Source organism: Scleropages formosus, chromosome 6 (assembly GCF_900964775.1).
Source record: "Scleropages formosus chromosome 6, fSclFor1.1, whole genome shotgun sequence".
Classification (NCBI taxonomy): domain Eukaryota; kingdom Metazoa; phylum Chordata; class Actinopteri; order Osteoglossiformes; family Osteoglossidae; genus Scleropages; species Scleropages formosus.
In genome coordinates, this window is record NC_041811.1 from 34,349,859 (window position 1) to 34,367,981 (window position 18,123).

The following is an 18,123-nucleotide window of genomic DNA, read 5'->3' on the forward strand; positions in this document are numbered from 1 at the left end:
GCATATGTTTGCAGTATGGGAGGAAACCAGAGCACTTGTTTGTTTTCCCTCTGCAGAAACAAAGGTATAGTAGACAGTTTTTGTTAGTCATATATAGTAATATATCTAACCTTCGTTGGTCTACACACTTCTTTGACACTAAAATGATTCTGAATAAATATTACAATATTGATTAACCTAGTAAATTCCTTCTGTATATGTTTATATAGTACTGTAATGGGTACATAGCTTTGTACTATACATTGTACATTTAAAGCTGAGGTCACTTATTCTTTGACGTTACCTTCTGTTACTGTGGTGCAGGACTGCAGTCACGCGAGGGGACGATGTGAAGATACTGTTCAACGAGCTCAGCAACACGTCATTTGGCTTTGATTTTGTGTTTACTGGGCCGAACACACCCCTTTATTGAAGCCCTTATGCGAACACACGCGATGGAAACAATGTTTCCACGTGCGCTGCCCGTGTTGGAGACGCTTTCAGCCCAACAAAACCCACGTGAAGTGGAGAAAAGTCGCACATTCCGCCGCGTTGGAGATCTGGATTCACCAAGAACTACACACGGTGTCTGAAACCACTCGTCCCAAGCGGGGTCGCAGCGAGCCAGAACCTCCGCGACACAGGGCGCAAGGCTGGAGGGGACACACCGTGGACAGGACGCCAGTCCATCGCAAGGCACCCCAAGCGGGATTCAAACCCCAGACCCACCAGAGAGCAGGCAGAGGCCAAACCTGCTGTGCCACCACCCCTCTCTCACTAAGAGTTGAAAGAAAGAGGGAAAAAAAAAAAAACATTAAAAAAAAATCAACGCTTCAGATGGACTCACTGTAAACATTAAGAAGTTTGACTTGCCGAAGCGTTCCTACGTATCTCCCCTCCTCGTTTCTCCTCACTGGCTTCCCATAGTTGCCTGGATCAAATTTAAGACCCTGGTTATGGCCAACAAAAGCATCAGTAGAACTGCTCCCAGATAGCTATAAGACTTGATCATCTGCTACACCCCAACCAGACTGCTAGGCTCTTCCACATCTGCCTGCTTTGTGGTCCAACACACGAAAGGTAAAACACGGAGGTTCAGAGCTGTTTCCAGAAAGTGCTTCTTTCAAAAGCGAACAAAATTAGAATGACCTCCCACTCTCACTCAGAACTGCTGAATCTCTGTCCACATTTAAAAAGGGTCTGAAAACTCACCTCTTCCAGACTCACTTCACCCATCATCTAAGCTCGGGTAAAATGTACATGCACTGTAACTTTAAGATTATGCACAGATAAACCTTTACACAGCTACTCCTGTAATGTAAATGTTTATATGTATCTCAAAAAAAAAGATTTATTATCAGGAATCGTAGATATTCGGATAAAGTTTTATGCAGCTACTCGTGTGATGAATGTTGGTTCAAATGGTGGAAGGAAACAAACTAACGGCGCTTAAGAATCACACGTCTGCATCAAAGTGTCTCTTTCTGCTCATGTAATGAACACATTGTATTTTCTATGAGATGTACGTCGCTTTGGAGAAAAGTACCTGATAAATGAATACATGTACTGTATGTAAGTTATTCATCCCCGACGATGGGGTACAGTATTATTAGGCAGCACCGCCGACCTGCAGGGGGCGCCAGCGGCCTTTAGCGTTGAAATGCGAGGCTCTTTAAATCCCGCGGAAGAGTTTTTTTTCCCCCCAATATGGCGGAGGTGAGGATTTCGAAGGTTCTCTCGACTATGTTTAAAAAAAAAAAAAAAAAAAAAAGTCTTTTAATTTAGCAGCGTTTCTCACGGAAATACTCAGACTAGTATTAGAATAGTATGTATTAAATGTTGATGTACACATATAGATTTATAGAGAGATGTCTCGATGTTAACGTCGTGAACGCCCTGCTGCTCTGCTCCTGCTGTGTTCGGTAGAAAAGCTGTGTGAATTAGACACTTGGTTTTTAAACGGTTCAGCTTTAATGGATAACTCACTGCTTTGAACGAAACTGAATAAAACTCACTTAAAATACGACAGTACGTACTTGAGCAGGTATTGGGATAATATGTGAATACATGGTGGAGAACTGATTTAGAAGACGCGGTCCCCGACTTACGATGGGGTCACGTTACGGTTCACCCGGCGTAAGTCGAAAATACATTTAATGCACCTAACCTATCGGACATCACCGCTTCTTATCCTTTAAGATGGCCAAGACTGTCGATTGTAAAAGTCCAAGTTCACGTGCGATGGCAATTACGAGCTTTTCGCCTTCATGTTGAGCCCTTATCTTGAGTTTTTCCTCAACGGTTTAATAGCCTCTTCCTCCTCCTCTTCTCGCCAGTAGCAGGAGACACAGATGGGTGTTTCGTAGACATGATGGATGCAGAAAACATAACGTGGATGCAGGGGGGTTATCCAAAAAAACGCTGGAAACAGAACGCTGTAGAATATCGGCTCTATACGCTAGCGACCGCGTGGCAGACTGGCGCCGCCCAGCATCGTGAGAGAGTATTGTACCACAGGTTGGTTTGTCGGGAAAAAAAAAATCAAAATTTGAAGTACAGTTTCTCCTGAATGCATATTGCTATCGCGCCACTGTAAATTTGAAAAATTGTGAGTTAGACCATCGTAACCTGGGGACTGTCGGTGTACTTAAAGCACTTAACAGTTGCGAAAATGTTTAATAATGGTATGTGCTTTACAAACTAATAAATAATCCATGCGTGACCGCTTGTCGTAGGGCTAAATGAGTAGCTCTCAAACATGTCTTTGTCCTAACCGGTTGCTGCTGCTGCTGGGTTTTCGCACTTCTTCCGAATTATTATGGTTGCTGTTGTATTTATGTGAAATCAGTCATATGGCCAGTCTAGTTTAGTCCTGGTGTTGGGATCGTGTGACTGGAAGGATGGCTCAGGTTATGTTGCATGGTTTTGTTTCCCTGTGTCCCTGCAGACCCACAGCTTGCAGGATCTGCGTCAGCAAGCATCCATCGCTGCCAAAGTGTTTGTCCAGAGGGACTACACCACAGGGACCATTTGCCAGTTTCAGACCAAGTTCCCTTCTGAGCTGGAAACAAGAGTACGTTAATGAAAACCGCATCTTTTTCTGAATGTTTTTGGTGTCTTTTTAGAGCAGGTCGGAATCAGTATTTTCACACGTGTGTTACGGATTGGTTCCGTTGTCTGTGTCTGTGGGTAAGTTTTAGGCACGACAAGTGCTCCGGCAAGGACGTGTACATGTGGTACAATGAGAGCTGCACTTGTACGTTTTTTACATTTTTCGTGTTCTCTCCTATTTCAGAATCAGTTCTGTATAATGTTTGGATACAGAGCTATCATGGCTCCCTCATGTCTTGTAACTGCATAACCTACAAAGAATTTAAAAAAAAACAGTGTCAGGCCTGCCCGTGGAGAGTAAATGAAAAAATACTGCCAGTAATATTATGTGTTTACTTGTGGTGGTTGGTTTGTCTCAGATTGACAAGCAGCAGTTTGAGGAGACAATACGAACACTAAACAACCTATATGCAGAGGCGGAGAAGCTGGGTGGCAGGTCATACCTAGAGGGCTGCCTGGCCTGTGTCACGGCCTACACCATCTTTTTGTGCATGGAGACGCACTACGAAAAGGTACGATACAAGTAGGCCTTTCGCCAGACTTTGGTCAGAATCTCTAAATAGACGCCTCTTTGGTGAGGAGTCACAAGTCTCTTGTGTCAGACCACAAGCTCTAAGTTTAAAATCAAATACAGTATTTAAAAATAAAACAGATCATAGTAGTACATTTAAAATCAGGCTGTGCTCTAGTTAAAATTCCTTGGTTATAAAACATTACTGGGCCTCAAAGTGAAAAGGTGTACACTGACTAGAAGGTTGCGCCATTCAAAGTAATTTTAATTTGCAGTCTTTGAAAGGATAGAACTTCGAATCTGTTAGTGTAAAGCGCTAGAGCTCGGAGGCTTTTGTACTTTGTGTCATGAACATGTCAGTTATGCATTTTTGAAGATTGTTTTTTTAATTGCATTGCTTTCGCAGTTCTATGTTCTAAAAATTCTGTGTTGCAGAGTGAAAATGGCCAATGTTTGTGTTTTCTGCTACTAGTTAAACACATTTAGGGGTAGAAGAGGAGGGGGTAGGGGGTTCATGAGGTGGGAGCTGTTTCGTAAGATCTTGCAGATTTTCCAGACTGATTTTATTCAGTCCATTTTTATGTTTTATAGCTGTATCCGAGACTTACTGATATTAATAAACAAATAAATTGAGGTAAATGTCTACTATTGCACATTTGTGATTGAAAAATGAAAATTGTGTTTGTGATGAATCGATTATGTCCTTGTGGCCAGTAAAATACAGATGAGATTAAGTTGGAACACTTTTTAATACTTTCTCCAGCTCACATTTTTCTCTTTTGTTCTCCTGTGACACTTGAAGGGTAGAAGTAGCGCAGCACTGTCTCAGGTGTTTAATGCAGAACACAACACATGAAGCCGGAGAATCTGAACATCCTTTAAAAGGAAACTTAACATTAATGTTGCTTAATGTAAAAATAAACAAACTGGTGTCCCTATCTCATGCTCGATGTTTCCTGTATAGAAAAACACTTGAGGCCATGCATTGTGTGAGCTGCTGATGAAAACAATGAATATGTAGCTTTTATCGATTGTGTTGTAATCAGTGGACTAAAGATCAATTTGAGTTACGAACAGAATTCTGGTCCCCAGTTGTGTTTGTAGGCTGAGATACAACTGCATTAGCTGTACTACAGTTTGAATTCCTAAATTGAGAATGTATGTGAAAAAACACCACTGTGACTTCTCTTGAACAGAAGATCTTAATTGCATAAGCTTAGAAATTCATGAGCTCTTGTCAGTTGCTTTGGTTTCCTGTGAGTTAAAATGCAAGATGCCTAGTAATTGTATAAAGCAGTCACATTGGGTTTTGTTCTGCCATTTGCCTTGTAAGGTTTTGAAGAAGATTGCCAAGTACATCCAAGAACAGAATGACAAGATCTATGCACCACGGGGCCTGCTTCTCACTGACCCTATAGAGCGAGGCTTGAGGGTTGTATCCTTTATCTCATGTGGGAATGTGAATGCAAGACATGACTTTAGACTTCTTCAGCATGAGGGTCTTTCTCTGGCTTAGGAGTGTTTGAAGTGGTATGATGATCCTGTCTGCTACATTTTGCTGGATTTTAAATAAAGCCGGTAAGGTTATCCTGGTCATCTTTGAACTTGTCTCTAGTACAATTGGTGCTTTTGGCACTTCCGGTTTGTTCTTTTACTCATTCATCACCAGGTTGAAATCACCATTTTTGAAGACCAGAGCAATGGAAGGATAGAAGGAAGGTGATGGAAAGAAGAGGAAACTTGGGATAAAGTGAGTTCTCTCACTGTTTCCTCTAATGGAACACAAGCGATCAGTGAAATGTGTAAATGTCATTTTAATAGTTTAATAGCTTAACAGTAGGACTGCTACTTTTTTAGTTTTCATTTTGGCTTTTTCCAATGAAATGGCCAATGACTTTCATCAGCATGTAGGATTATTTACCTGCACCAATAGTGATGTGTTGCACAAGAGTTTTGTATGGATGATTGATGTTTCTAAATCTCATTTTGTTTGGTGACAACTGTTAAGCATTTCATATAAATTGTAGATTACTTTATGAATTCATGTATATGACATGTTATTTACAATAAACTTTGTTAACCGTTTCAGGACATTTTGTGTTCCCCCTGGGCTGCGCTGTAAGACTGCTGGTTGGAGCTTTGACCTCTGCCGCCTGAACTACAGCATTTCTAAGTCCCTCTTTTTGGATTGCGTCCTGATAGTCTTTTTTTCCTCCTTTCGTCTTTGTCATGTCTATTTATTGCTGCCCTGCATCTGGAGGTGCTGTAGTTCTGTTCCACTGAAAGCACCAAACACAACTGCTGGTTATTCATTGGTTTATTCACACATTGTGCATATTTGTATGTTTAGTTGTAATCGGTACATTTTCATTTGTGTTGCCCTTAACTGTGCCATATTCATCTTTCTTTATTAGTATTAGGGAAACTCATAACATTTTAAGGCTGGCTTTGTATATCTTTGCAGTAAATAGGAAGATGAGATGCTGTTTTGTACCTGAGAATTGTATTTGGTTTTTGTCTTCTTTAAATGTTACATGACCTTGACCAGTTGTCATCGTAAAAAAAAAATTCTAGTAGAGTCCTATGGTTTAATAGCAACGGTGCACATGAATAGTGTAACTACTTATGATAGATAAATAACACATTTGATTAACATTCTAGTGAGGATTGGGTGGTAGGCCTGTCGGTGACTTTACAGTACAGAAGAGTATGGTGCAGAAGGGTAAAGAGTCGGTGTGGTTCTCAGAGCGGTTGTGCCATTTCATTACGTGTTTACAATACTGTCTGCTGTACTGGAGCTCTCATCCTGTCAGAGTGTGGGTCTTAGACCAGTTCCTCATTCCTACCAGAGAAACCGAAAAATGCTCAGCTTTCTCTTTTGTTTTCGTAAGGATCACGGTAACCGATTTTACATTTTGTTTTTGATGTTAATGTTTTCATAATTTATGAAATATAGCTTAATAAAGTTTTCATTAACTCTGCAGCTTTGTTCCTCTCTTCTTGTATTCAAGTGCTGTTGGCAAACAGTGTTTACCTGACATAAACCGCACAAATGTTTTGACTGAGAAAGGACTGGGTGAAGGCATGCTTTAATTGCAAATTTAACCTCATTACGGACAATAACGTACACTTTTTTTTTTTTTTTTTTTTTTTTTGAAAAGCACCTGCTTGTCTTTTTTTTTTTAAACAGAAGTCTTTTAAACAAAGTGTATATTTCGGTCTTTAACAACATAATGTTAATGGCCAAGTATGTTTGTACATACACTACAGGGAGTCTGACATAGCGAACGGACCTTCAGACACATTCATGATGCAGAACAACCCTAAAGTGGCAGGGTTTCCATACAGTAACATATTTTAAAAAAGAGTGAGGTGCAGTGAGTTCTTTGGCCATGAATTGATACCCCAAGCCGGACTCTCAGACCCTTAGGCAGGGCGCCCCCTTCAGGTAGCCCACCTAATTGCATGCAAATTACTCAACTCCAAGTAATTCCTCTCCTCCACCCCTAGGGGCGCCATTGATACACGACCGTGTGGCTTTTCACAGGTGATCTATGTAAGAAGTGTAATGTCACTCATTTAAAAGTTAATGTGAAAGTACAATTGTTCACATCTCACAGAATTACTTCCTTCATCACTTTCTCCGATACGTACTCGCTGTGTAAACTGCAGCAAAGTGATTCGTCTCCGGTCTCTACCTCAGTAGTTTATCCCGCCGGACACCAGGGGGCGCGTCGCATTTCTGGGAACATGAATTAGAGTCGCAGTTCGTACTTTCCGTTTGGTGCCGAGTTTGAAGCCCGAACGACGTTGTGCGTCTCTGCGCAGTGAATTCGATGTCCCTCATCGCTTGACTCGGACTGACTACAGGTGAGTTCGCGCGCGCGCGCTTCCCGCCTCCCGCCCGGCTGTCCGCGCGCGCTGCCGCCCGGTTGCAAAAGTGACAAGCCGTTTGGTGTCTGTCGGGGATCCCGGGTCAAATTTTATCACACATTTATTCGTTTCTCCGCGTGGCGCGAGGATTATATTAAATGTCATATAATTAACGTTCTGCAGTAATAATAGTGACGCCTTCCGGTGACATACTGACATTTGGTCATTTAGCTGAGGCGTATTTTCCTGCAGCGTCTCAGGCAGTGATGCCGCGCTGCTGCGGACATCGCTGTGCGCTAATCTGCTTTTCTGCTAATAATAATAATAATAAGAAGAAGAAGAAGAAGAAGAATAATAACTATAATAATAATAATAATATAATGAAGTATTGAGCTGACGCCTCTATCAAGCCAAGCCAAGGTGACCTGTTTGTACACTTATGCCACCTGTGTGTGTTGTCACTTATTATTACTTGAGGTGTGTGGAGATACACAGTTACCTGAAGGAGTGTGACCTCCGCTGTGCTCGTGGGTGTGTATCTTGACCTGTGTTTCCCGTGTGACGCACACAGCGCTCCGCACACCCCCTGGACACCCTGGCGGTACCTTTCTTCGAGGGCTCCTACCTCCCAAAACAAGAGGATGAGTTTGTGGACACGGTCCTTCAAGAGATGGAGGCCTTTCTGCAAGCAGGCGAAGAGAAAAGGTGGGCGGCGGCGCACTTGACCGTTGACACACTTGATTTACCCATTTACGCAGCTGGGTCATTTTTTTACTGGAGCAGTTCCTCCAGGGTACAATAGCAGGGGGTTAGATTCGAACCTGGGTGTTTCGAGCAAAAGGCAGGAGCTCTAAGCGCTACGTCCCCTCGTGCCGGTACATTCCACTTGTTTTTTTGGGTATTAGTCACACTGCCCTTTTAAAATCCTTAAAGTCAGTGTTTTGGCAGTTTGACTGATAACTGTGTAATACCTGTAATTTTTTAATGTATTTTTAGGAAACGGATTACATGAAATAATTAATGCACATGAATGTTCTCGCTATGTCATATTGCTGAATTGTACTTAAGGTGTTTTAAAATGTTGTGTATTTCTGTTTTATTTTCTGCTATTACCAAAGAATGGCTGTAAATTCTTCAGCTGCCACATTCATATTATCGTCAGGGGAAATCATGTTTGCCGTCGGCGAATGTTGACAAACAGAAAAAGCGCAGCACATTTTTTCCGCTTCATATGGTACAGTAAATGTGCTGGAACCCTTTAGCGATGGCTGGAGTGCTGAGCCTGTGGTGCAGGTATCATGCCTGTTCGCATCCGTGTGCTTCCGGAAGACACGTGAAAGGAGCCCCTGGCTGTTCCCTTTGTGTCTCTACACCAGTGTGCTGCTGTTCCCTCCCCTCCCGAGTCGACTGCGCTTTCTGATCCACAAAGCGGTGGAGAAGTACCCTCCCCTGAGCACCTTCTCTGTGGGGGAGGGATGGAGCCGCAGGGTGGTGGTGTGCTACTCTCACCTCAGGTATGGCTTCTGGGGTCTCTCTTTGTCCCTGTCTCTGAATAGACTGTCCTTTCTGCTGCATTCATGAATATTCATGGTTGAATTGACTGTAAATGCTGTTAGGGTGTCATTGTTGCGCAACGTTTAATCAGAGCACAAAAAAGTAAAAAAAGAAAAAGACTTCATTCACAAAGTAATTCCTGACATTATTTTAACTAGAGTTCTGAGATTGATGAGGTTCCCACTGTAAATTCTCATTGCTTTGAATGTAATGAATGAAGAATGCTGCAAGACACTGCGTAAGAGAGTGCTGGACACTGTAAGGTGTGGTGCACGAAGTGTGTAACAGGTTGATGCTCTGTGCGTCTCGGTATGTCCGCTTAACCTCTGTCCTTCTACAGGTTGCCCCTTGAGCGGGAGGGGGAGGCTGACGCTGATGCACACAAGCAGGCCCCTGGGCGGGACAGGGCCACAGAGGGTGGGAAAGGCAGCCAGCCTCCCGAGCCCCGGCGGATGCGCAGCAGGGGTACTCGGAGGCCAGACAAGGCCATCTATGTCCCGCGTGCCATGAGGATAGCTGCTTCCCAGGGTCCTGACCAGGTGGAGCTCAACCCTCCGAGCTGTACCCTGAGCCCGAGTGCTGCAGAGGAGTCCTGCCCCGATGCTGCCAATGAGAAGCTTCCACAACCACCAGCAGCCCCAGATGAGTCTGCTGGCAAGGCGGAGGTCTCTGACCCCCTTGCCGACCCAGAGACGCCACCAGCGGTCCTGGAAGAGACTGTCTCTTACTTCATTTCTATGTCCCTGGACAGCGAAAAGGAGGACAGCAGTGGCATTGCTGAGCCGGCAACCTCACAGGTACCAGGAGAGGCCAAAGAAGACCCTGAAGATTTCACTAGAGAGGTAGAGTGTGTGAACAGTTAATTGAAAAATGGTTCAGATGGGCTTTTTACACTTGCAGATGAATGAGGAAATTGTTTCACTGGTGTCAGTCTCATGAGACAAAGTGATGCTGAAACACAGGACTCGCTGTCCTGAGCACACATGTATGTTGTTATCAGGGTTTGGGTGGATCCTGGAACACTGGAAAATGATGGAAAATAAACAGCAGAATCCAGTACTGAAGTATCCTTAGACATAAATAAAATTGAAAATGTTACTTGAAGTATCTGGGGCAGTTGGTAGCGTAGTGGTTAGAGCTGCTGCCTTTGGATCTAGAGGTTGCAGATTTGAATCCCATCTCCAGCTGTAGTACCTTACTTTGGAGAAAAGTGTCAGCTAAATTAATCAATGTAAGTAAAGTCATGGAGAATATTGTCAGTTCCTACATTTCCTTTATTTCACAACGGAAACCACTACACTCAATAATTTGCCCCCCCCATTGTATTTCACGTGACCTCACACTTGTTCTTCATATGATCTTGCATTTGGCCATGTGTACCGTGTAATTGACAGCTACTGACAAGTGCTTAGTGTCATAGTCTAACAGAGTAAATCTGTGAGGGTGAGTCAAAAAGCATCTGCAGTACAGATACAAAATGAATATGGTGAATTATGGATGCTTTTTGACTTAGCCTTTTATATTAGGCCTGGTCAGTGTCTAGTTGCTAGGGTACCCAGAAAGTGCGCTGTTGACTAGCGATGGGTAGAATTAGGGCTACTGTTTGGCTCAGCAGAATAAAGCACGTGAGCATATTGCAGATGCCATTACTGCACGGAGAATTTGGACATTAGAAATATGGGTGTGTCTAAATTGAAATGTCACATGAAAGGAAGGAAACATCGTGAACTGAAGAAAAACAAGCCAGTGAGTCCGTGAAGAAGTTTTTGGCCCATTTGCAGAGTCATCACAGCTACTGCATCGCTGTCAGTGTGTCATGTGTCCATGTGTAAGAAAAAGTGAGTGAAATACGAACTCCTCTGGGTGTTAAATGTGAAGGAGAGGCATCATTTATGCTACCTGATAATGAGAGATAGGTCAGTCCTCTACATGTGGGGTAAGTAAATGTGACTACTTGTTATGGACTCGTGAGGTCTGTTCTCACTGCATAACGTTAATCATGAGGTTATTGTTGACTTAGTTTGTCAGTGAAATCACATCCATGCAAGCAGTCAGTAATGTAATATTGCTAGCGTTTTACATTTCATATTAGGCTTGTGTCACTTTGCTGTTGATATTCAGTACTGGAGTGCTTGAAGTCTTGATTCCCCCCCTCCCAGTTGATACTGGAAAAATCGTGAAAAATCCTGGAATTTGAAATTGGTGAAAGGATATTTATTATGCTTATTTTGTCAGATTGTAGCTCACCTGCGGGAAATGGACATCACCATTCAGAGTGTTCACAATGAATACTCCTCCTACAACAACATGTGGATTGGAGCGGACGACTTCGCCCACGTGATCGAAATCTACGACTTCCCGGCTGTCTTCAAAACAGAGGACTTGCTGGATGCTTTTGCAGACTTCAGGTAGCTCCATCACCGCAACATGTGGGCCTCACATGCCTGGTGCCTGAGAACTTTGTTCCTCTGTTGGCTGAGCTGACAAGGATGTTTTCCAGGTGAAGTGTTTTTTTGGTCTTGGGAAATGCTTATTGTGACACCTGTGAGCTGCCAGCTGCTTGCTGGTGGACCAGGTGAAACTCATTCCTCTCCAGATGTTTCGTCACATTGGTAGGCTTGTAGCCACCTTGCAGAACACCTCAGGCATTTACACTGCTGGCACCAGGGTTCACCCCTTCTGAGTGTGGGTGGAGCGTTGAGCTTCAAAGGGGATTCAATAATTCCCTCCTCCTTCTGCTGATTAAGAAAGTATTTGTAAGTTACAGAATTATGGTTTAAAGGAGTTTTTCTATCTTTGTTCACTTTTTACTCAGCAAGGGAGGCCTGAAGATTAAGTGGGTGGATGACACTCATGCCCTGGGGGTCTTCTCCAGCGTGTCAGCAGGTAGGACCTTCACTGCCATGCACAGCTGTCAGTCATGCACAATGCTTATAAATACCCACTGACCTCCAGGCCTCATATGTATTGTTTCCTACCAACTGGCACTTCCTGCACACAGTGGTTTGTCCTTAACACTCTCCTTTGGTGCTGGTTTGCTTTCCTTCTGTTCCGCCAGACCTCAGGCAGGCACATGCTTCCCCGATCTCTGCATTGTCCTCCTTGCGCTTGTTGCCGGGCGATCTGGCTCCCCCAAGCCTCCTGACACGCTTTTCTTTTCATCCGCCATCATTACCGCCAAGCTAGCAGCTCACGGCTCCATTCTCATTTCCCAGTTCTGTGCTCAGGTTCATTCTGCGTTTTTTATTTTTTCCACGCATTCAGTGCTGAGTGCCATGGCCCCCTTGTTCCAGTTGGGGCCTCAGTTGTTCCCTTTTCAGTCTTCCTTCTTGTCTCTGCAGTGTTCATCCAACAGCCTTTGGTATATACTGCGGTACAGTGCCAACAACCTTTGCAGTCTGTTCTACTTGTGGTGCAAACAAGCCTTTGTTGACCTTTACTGTCGGCAGAGCTTCCAACCTTGTTTCATTTACAGCGCTTAGAGTCCACTGAGTTTTGGGGGCTCAGCCCTCCAGCATGCTCTAAGCCCATATACAGAGTATACCGTGTGTCTGCTCACACACACCAGCAGTTTCATTCTTCTAACTCCTCAACAGCATCACTGTGGCTAAATTATTACAATGCGTTTATCTCAGTCCTGTTGCTGTTTGCAGAGCTGAACCAGTGACTGGGTGTAGAGTCACGGTCCTTGTTTTGGATGAGTTCATTCTCCACCCTACGTTTGCACGTTCAGCTCAACAGGCGCTGTCCATACGGCACCCGATGCTGAAGGCTCGTACTTTGTCCGAAGGAAGCAGCAAATCCAAAGGAAAGGCTCTGAGACGCGCAGGTAAAGTAGCGAAACACTGTTTCTCTTGACCATGATCGTCTTATTTCTCTCTCACAGGTGGTTGAGTGTCAGCTTCAGTGGCAACTGGCAGTTAACTAGCTTGCCAGCAGGCTGAGTGCCTCTGTAACAGGCAGAGCAAACTTCGCCTGCTAAGCTGGAAACCTTGTAGCTCATTAGCATAGCGAGGGGGGGGGGGGGGGGGGGGGGGGCTTGTGTGAAAAGCTGTTTTTCACAATGGCCTCTTTTGTTTGAAGACTTTCCTTGAAAGGAAACAGATGGTAAAGTGATGCCTTCAGCAGGAGAAGCTGTGCGCTGCACCGGTGTCTGAAAGCCTCTCGTTGTCGCCACTCATTTCCAGAGTTCATCCAGCCCGTTAAGGAGAGACCACGCACAGACACAGCCGTTGCCCGCAGGATGGTGACCAGGGCGCTGGGCCTACAGCGGGGCGGCCCACGGGGCAAGCGCTACTGAATGTCACGGGCCACCACGTGCTCCAACTTGCAAGCGAGGAGAGCAGGGGACTTCTCTCGGAAGTAAGTCACACATGTGCAGAACAAACTCGTCATGGGTTATCTCTCCCCAAACGTTAGGGCGTGTTGTGTGACTGTTGGTTCACCTCGTGAACCAGGTCAGGCAAGTCTTTAGTTAAAGGAGGATTTGGTAGCAGTGCTAATGCAGCGTGGACTGTACACCAGGGACCTTCAATGGTCCTAGAGGTTTACGTTCCAGCCAGGAAGTGAATGAACTTCTGACCTGCTTTTAAGCTCTTTGTGGCTCTTAGTGAAGAAATGAACTGGAGGACAGCAGTTAAGGTCCCACTGCATGTGGAAGGAATACGACTGTCTGCGGGTTTGATACTTTTATTGTGGCCAACTTATCGTGGAAGGAGCTGCATGGGTTTTGTCCCATTCAAGTGTGAGTTTACAGGGTCCCTGTTTGGTAGCACCACTCACAAAGCAAATACAGAATGCTGAACCTCACACTGGCCAAGGCTCAGAGGACTCAAATTTATATCCCTGATTCTTCTGAGTAACTCTTTAGAAGCGATGAAATAGGAAAATTGAAGCTACATACAAGGTAGAGAAAATGAGAAGCACTGACATGGCATTTGCATATTACAGCAGGGTCCAAAATACGGATAAATTGTACAGTACAATTTGAGTGATTATGCTGACATTTCACAATATTTGGAAATCTAAAGTGGGGGGTGCGTGTTGATGTCAGTGCAACCAGGCAGGAATGTGGTCTAGACCCAGAGACCTTTGAAGGCCCACCGGCCCGCCCCTCCCACCTTGTGTGGACTTTACGAATGATTGCTTTGCCAGTGTTTTAGATGCAGGTTTGAACAGCAGAATTACACTCTGAAAGCAGCCTTGACCATGGGTCATGGTCACCTGACCAGTGACGGCTTCCTGTATTGTATCACTGCCTCCTGTTTTAGGATTATGTGCTACAGCCAAAACATGAGTATGAATAACTATGGTAATATTGAAAGACACAGCAATGGATAAATGATATTTTCACCCCAAGAATAAAAAACCTGACATTTTAAATTAATAACACATTAAAGTACATTAATACAAGATATGTTGTGCCAGAAGTTCTGGTCTCATGGTGAAAGGGTGTGTAGTTTTCCCAGAGAAGACAAAAACTAAATGGCATCCTAATAGTACCAGCGTAACATGACCATTTTCTCCCTATTCCTACATGACTGAACTTGAGGATTTTTATGGGTAAAACCACTTCACATGTTGTTTTTGTGTTATAAATTTTATTCCCTACAGTCCTGGCAAGTCTGTGAAAATCGCCTCATAATATGTGGCAGGTAAAAGATTCCAGCAGTCTTGGTCCTTTATTACAAAAATAATTTTGTTCGTAATCTACAGTTCTGCCTACTCACTTTGAGAATATGAACTCCTAAAAAAGTCGTAGTTATTTGAAAATTAAAATAAGGCGCTCAAAAAATGTAATGTTACAGTAGTATTTATCTGTGGTATCTAAAGCCAAATGTTCCTGTAAAACAGAACTGATATTTCTTCATGACAAAAAAAAAGGTATGATCATTTGTGAAGTTTTCAAACTTGTGGTTCTTGCCAAAGACCTCACAGATGTGAAGTGGTTCAGATGTTACTTAAATTTTCTCCCTGAAAGATGGTAAATATGCTGTACATTAAGTGTACAAGAATTGCACTTAGAATTCCCTTTTCCAGCAAGAAGTCCGCTGCGTTGTATGAAATATCACCAGCAGGAGGCGTCATATTGCAGATTCAAAACTTCCTTTGTCACAGAGACTTTATCTAACAATGAGGTTAAGTCTTCAGAGGAGAGCAACTGTGTTGTGGGTGTCAGTTGCCCCTCCCCCGGTACAAGTGGAGTGGGTGTCCTTGAGTTCCCATGGAAAGGGGTCATTCAAAAGGGAGCACAGTGACTCCCTCTAGTGGCTGCGGGGAGGGAGGGGGGATTCCTGTTCTTGCTGGTTGTTGGCAGCTTCGTTCAGTCAGATCGTTTTCACGCTCTTGCGTTTACCTGTAGGAGAGCTGATTGGTGCGGAGTCCTGGGAAGGTGTCATCTGTTTCAAAGCTTAAAGAGCCACCTTGGAAAGGAGGGGAAATAAAAATAGACAAATGACATTGTCTCACCTAAAAGCTACGCTTGCTCACTAATTGGGAATTTATTCTGTTTTGACAGAACTGACCTGCTGGGACCCTCAGCACAGACAGGCCACCCAGTAAACCTCATTGCCAATTCCTCTACAGGGATTAACAGTGTAACCCTTTCCTATGCTGTCCTGTCCTCAACGCTTCAGGATACCTGATCGTTTCTCATTGTCTTCTCCAGAATTTAACTTCTTTTGAAGAAAATCCTCTTTTGAGTTTCTCATAATTACAGAAGTATTGCGATTCAAATGTTTTAAGCTTTGTTTTTAATCATTTCACTTTTCCTTATTCAGCACAGAACACAAGCTGTTTACTGTCCTTCAGTGCAGCGTTTTATACCGTATTCAGTATTTATTATCAAGTTTTATTTTCTGAAGTTAAAATTCAGAGAATTTTATGTGAATATTTTTGCTTTATCAATAAATTGGCATGCAGACATTTTAGTTGGGTCCTGTGTGAATTTGAAAGACTCCCAAACAACCACAATCCCTACAACTTCAGAAGATGACAATTATGGTATAATCATTTTTAATATTTTCAGGGTACATCGTGTCTCACCTATATGGCAGTTGTATGTCCATATCCGGTATCCATCATATCGACACCTGCATTTCATAATATTGTTGCTGTAGTCCGACTCCGCAACTTCGTAATTGGGGTTAATTGCAACCTGTGGGGGAAGAGATGTCAGTTTCACACCATCTTATTAGCATTTACCATTAAAGCCTAATTTTTCTATAGCTGAAGTGTAAACATTTTGCCTGTATGGTGTCACTTCATTGCAGTCACAGCATGTGAATATACTGTATCATAAGTGACTGACTGACCAACTGGTGCAGTTGTACAGTATGATATTTTACAGCTATTCATTTAGCATCTCAGAGAAAAAATAAAAAGAGTGCGCTACATGAACAGAAGGAGACAGCTGGATGCGGACATGTAACTAGAGTACGTTTAATTCGTCACATACTACCCTATGAACCAGTACACATTACACCAATAGCTACACAAAGGTGTCCCCATTATTCAACAGTTTCTGCAAAGTGACTGTATATATCATTTTGGAAATTTGAAAATAGCAATTTTGTTTTCGTCAATAGGAAAGGATGGGTTCCCTTCTGAAACTTGAAAAAATCTGTCTTTATTCTTCTATCTTGTGGATGTTTTGGAGGAAACACAAGGGGTAGAATAGCTGGACAAACACCTGGAAGATGTAATCCCCCGGCTTCACATCTGTGATGTCGATCCACTGGCAGTCAATGTCGTGCCTGTACGTGTCCCAACAGCCCACTGTGATACCCTGAGGGCCAAAGTTGGCACAGGCATATCGCTTCTCAATTCCTGCAGAAAGGGTCATAGTGTCACCTGTGTCATCCTGGCCAAGGGAGACTTGCTAGTGCACCTTAAATGTTCTGCAGTCACTGGAAAGGCACATCTGATGACCACCTGGGCAGCTGAAAATATTCAAGCACAGCTAGATAGAATGGAGTCTATTTATGTGAAATTCTGTGCAGGGGACCTTCTCTGGGGATGGTGCTGTGAAGGTAGGGGTCATGCGGGGCCACAGGAACTCACCCTCATCGCACTCGCTGTCCTCCAGGCAGAAACTGGCCTTGTGTCCCTCAGCCACCTTGGAGCCATTGAGACTGAACAAGTCGTAGTGGGTGAACACCTCCATGCTGTGGTAATGCCTGCAGGTCGACATGCTGCTGTTACACCCTGTGCGAGTGCACTTTCACCCGACACACTGGGCGCTCGCTGCTGCTCATGATTTTACTGACTTCTGCTAAGACAACTGCTCCTTACAAGTACATCCTGCCAACGACTTCACGGAAACCCCGTTTTCTGCATAATGGAAACTGTGTCTGTACTGCAGTGTCTGTACTGTCATCTGTAGTACTGCAGTGTCGGCTGGCAATGTGCCGTCCCAGACCCAAGACACCGCGTTGACCCAGGAACCTGGAGACGACCCCCTTGCCTGTGGCATTCATGCCAGATCCACGAGTGATGACTGGCTTTGGGCCGGAAGTCGGCGTGTCCGTTGTTATGGATCTGCGAGGAGAAGCGCAGCAGGCGGCGGTAATCGCTGGCTGAAGCCCCCTGGGCTGAGCTGGACAGGCAGTTCTCTTCGTGCGCGCACTGGAGCATAAACATGGGCCGGTCCTCCAGGTATGTGGTCTGCTCTACCATCTGGGGGTTCAGCACTAGATCTGGGGCAGCTGTTGATGATGGAAGGCAGACATGTGGTGACTGAGATTATGAACTAGGAGAAAATTCAGCTGAAGGTCTCCATACCACCTTCATAAGCATCACACGCACATCTGAGTGATGTAGTGTGAAAGTTTCATGATGTTTATTCTCTGTTATACAAATATTTTGTGTCCCTGTATGTCAGTCCACAAACTCAACTGTTTGACCCTATACACTGACTGTGTGAAAAGTGTATTTTGATTTGCAGTAACTGAAGTACCACTAATATCTGCTTTGTAATAACAGTCTATATGCAACATTTAGAGAACTTGTTGTAAGCGCTGGATAGATGACTGTACTCCAGAATCCGTGTCTATGTTCAAATTTATCTCTACTGATGTGATTCACTCTTTGTATTT

The 18,123-nt window shown here is 43.9% G+C and overlaps 3 protein-coding genes across 8 annotated transcripts in view; 2 read left to right on the forward strand and 1 right to left on the reverse strand.

The window, feature by feature from the left end:
- Nucleotides 1–1,602: 1,602 nt before the first annotated feature.
- On the forward strand, nt 1,603–6,500 carry LOC108932774 (golgin subfamily A member 7-like). The gene is made up of 6 exons (XM_018749349.2): nt 1,603–1,695; nt 2,927–3,052; nt 3,450–3,602; nt 4,935–5,036; nt 5,271–5,351; nt 5,691–6,500. The coding sequence occupies exons 1-5, from the start codon at nt 1,687–1,689 to the stop codon at nt 5,322–5,324; spliced, it is 444 nt and encodes a 147-aa protein (XP_018604865.1). The 5' UTR covers nt 1,603–1,686; the 3' UTR covers nt 5,325–5,351; nt 5,691–6,500.
- An 886-nt stretch (nt 6,501–7,386) lies between these two features.
- Nucleotides 7,387–17,486, forward strand: r3hcc1 (R3H domain and coiled-coil containing 1). Of its 6 annotated transcripts, none has more exons than XM_018752701.2 (9): nt 7,387–7,471; nt 8,046–8,179; nt 8,851–8,988; nt 9,369–9,870; nt 11,264–11,436; nt 11,844–11,914; nt 12,762–12,857; nt 13,216–13,390; nt 17,412–17,486. In XM_018752701.2, exons 2-8 carry the CDS (start codon nt 8,145–8,147, stop codon nt 13,326–13,328), a joined length of 1,128 nt encoding a protein of 375 aa, XP_018608217.1. In that variant the 5' UTR covers nt 7,387–7,471; nt 8,046–8,144; the 3' UTR covers nt 13,329–13,390; nt 17,412–17,486. The 6 variants fall into 6 exon arrangements, with proteins under 6 accessions (XP_018608217.1, XP_018608207.1, XP_018608225.1 ...); XM_018752691.2 differs by lacking the exon at nt 17,412–17,486 and adding an exon at nt 17,115–17,187; XM_018752709.2 differs by lacking the exon at nt 17,412–17,486 and adding an exon at nt 17,029–17,101.
- The window catches only part of loxl2a (lysyl oxidase-like 2a), a 37,524-nt gene continuing 32,816 nt past the window's right edge, over nt 13,416–18,123 (reverse strand). The window contains exons 10-14 of the mRNA XM_018752668.2: nt 17,493–17,733; nt 17,090–17,205; nt 16,719–16,855; nt 16,073–16,184; nt 13,416–15,450 (exon numbers count right to left, since the gene is read on the reverse strand). Of these exons, the coding sequence (XP_018608184.2) occupies nt 15,380–15,450; nt 16,073–16,184; nt 16,719–16,855; nt 17,090–17,205; nt 17,493–17,733 (677 nt within the window). The 3' untranslated portion in view covers nt 13,416–15,379. The remainder of the gene's footprint in view (nt 15,451–16,072; nt 16,185–16,718; nt 16,856–17,089; nt 17,206–17,492; nt 17,734–18,123) is intronic.

Excerpts from the sequence above, each read along its gene's own strand:
- LOC108932774 (XM_018749349.2), top strand. Across the intron at positions 3,053-3,449 it reads CTTCTGAGCTGGAAACAAGA|ATTGACAAGCAGCAGTTTGA; the intron begins GTACGTTAATGA and ends GGTTTGTCTCAG. Across the intron at positions 3,603-4,934 it reads TGGAGACGCACTACGAAAAG|GTTTTGAAGAAGATTGCCAA; the intron begins GTACGATACAAG and ends TTGCCTTGTAAG.
- r3hcc1 (XM_018752701.2), top strand. The coding sequence starts at position 8,145 with ATGGAGGCCTTTCTGCAAGCAGGCGAAGAGAAAAG. Across the intron at positions 11,437-11,843 it reads GATGCTTTTGCAGACTTCAG|CAAGGGAGGCCTGAAGATTA; the intron begins GTAGCTCCATCA and ends CTTTTTACTCAG. Across the intron at positions 11,915-12,761 it reads CTTCTCCAGCGTGTCAGCAG|CTCAACAGGCGCTGTCCATA; the intron begins GTAGGACCTTCA and ends TTGCACGTTCAG.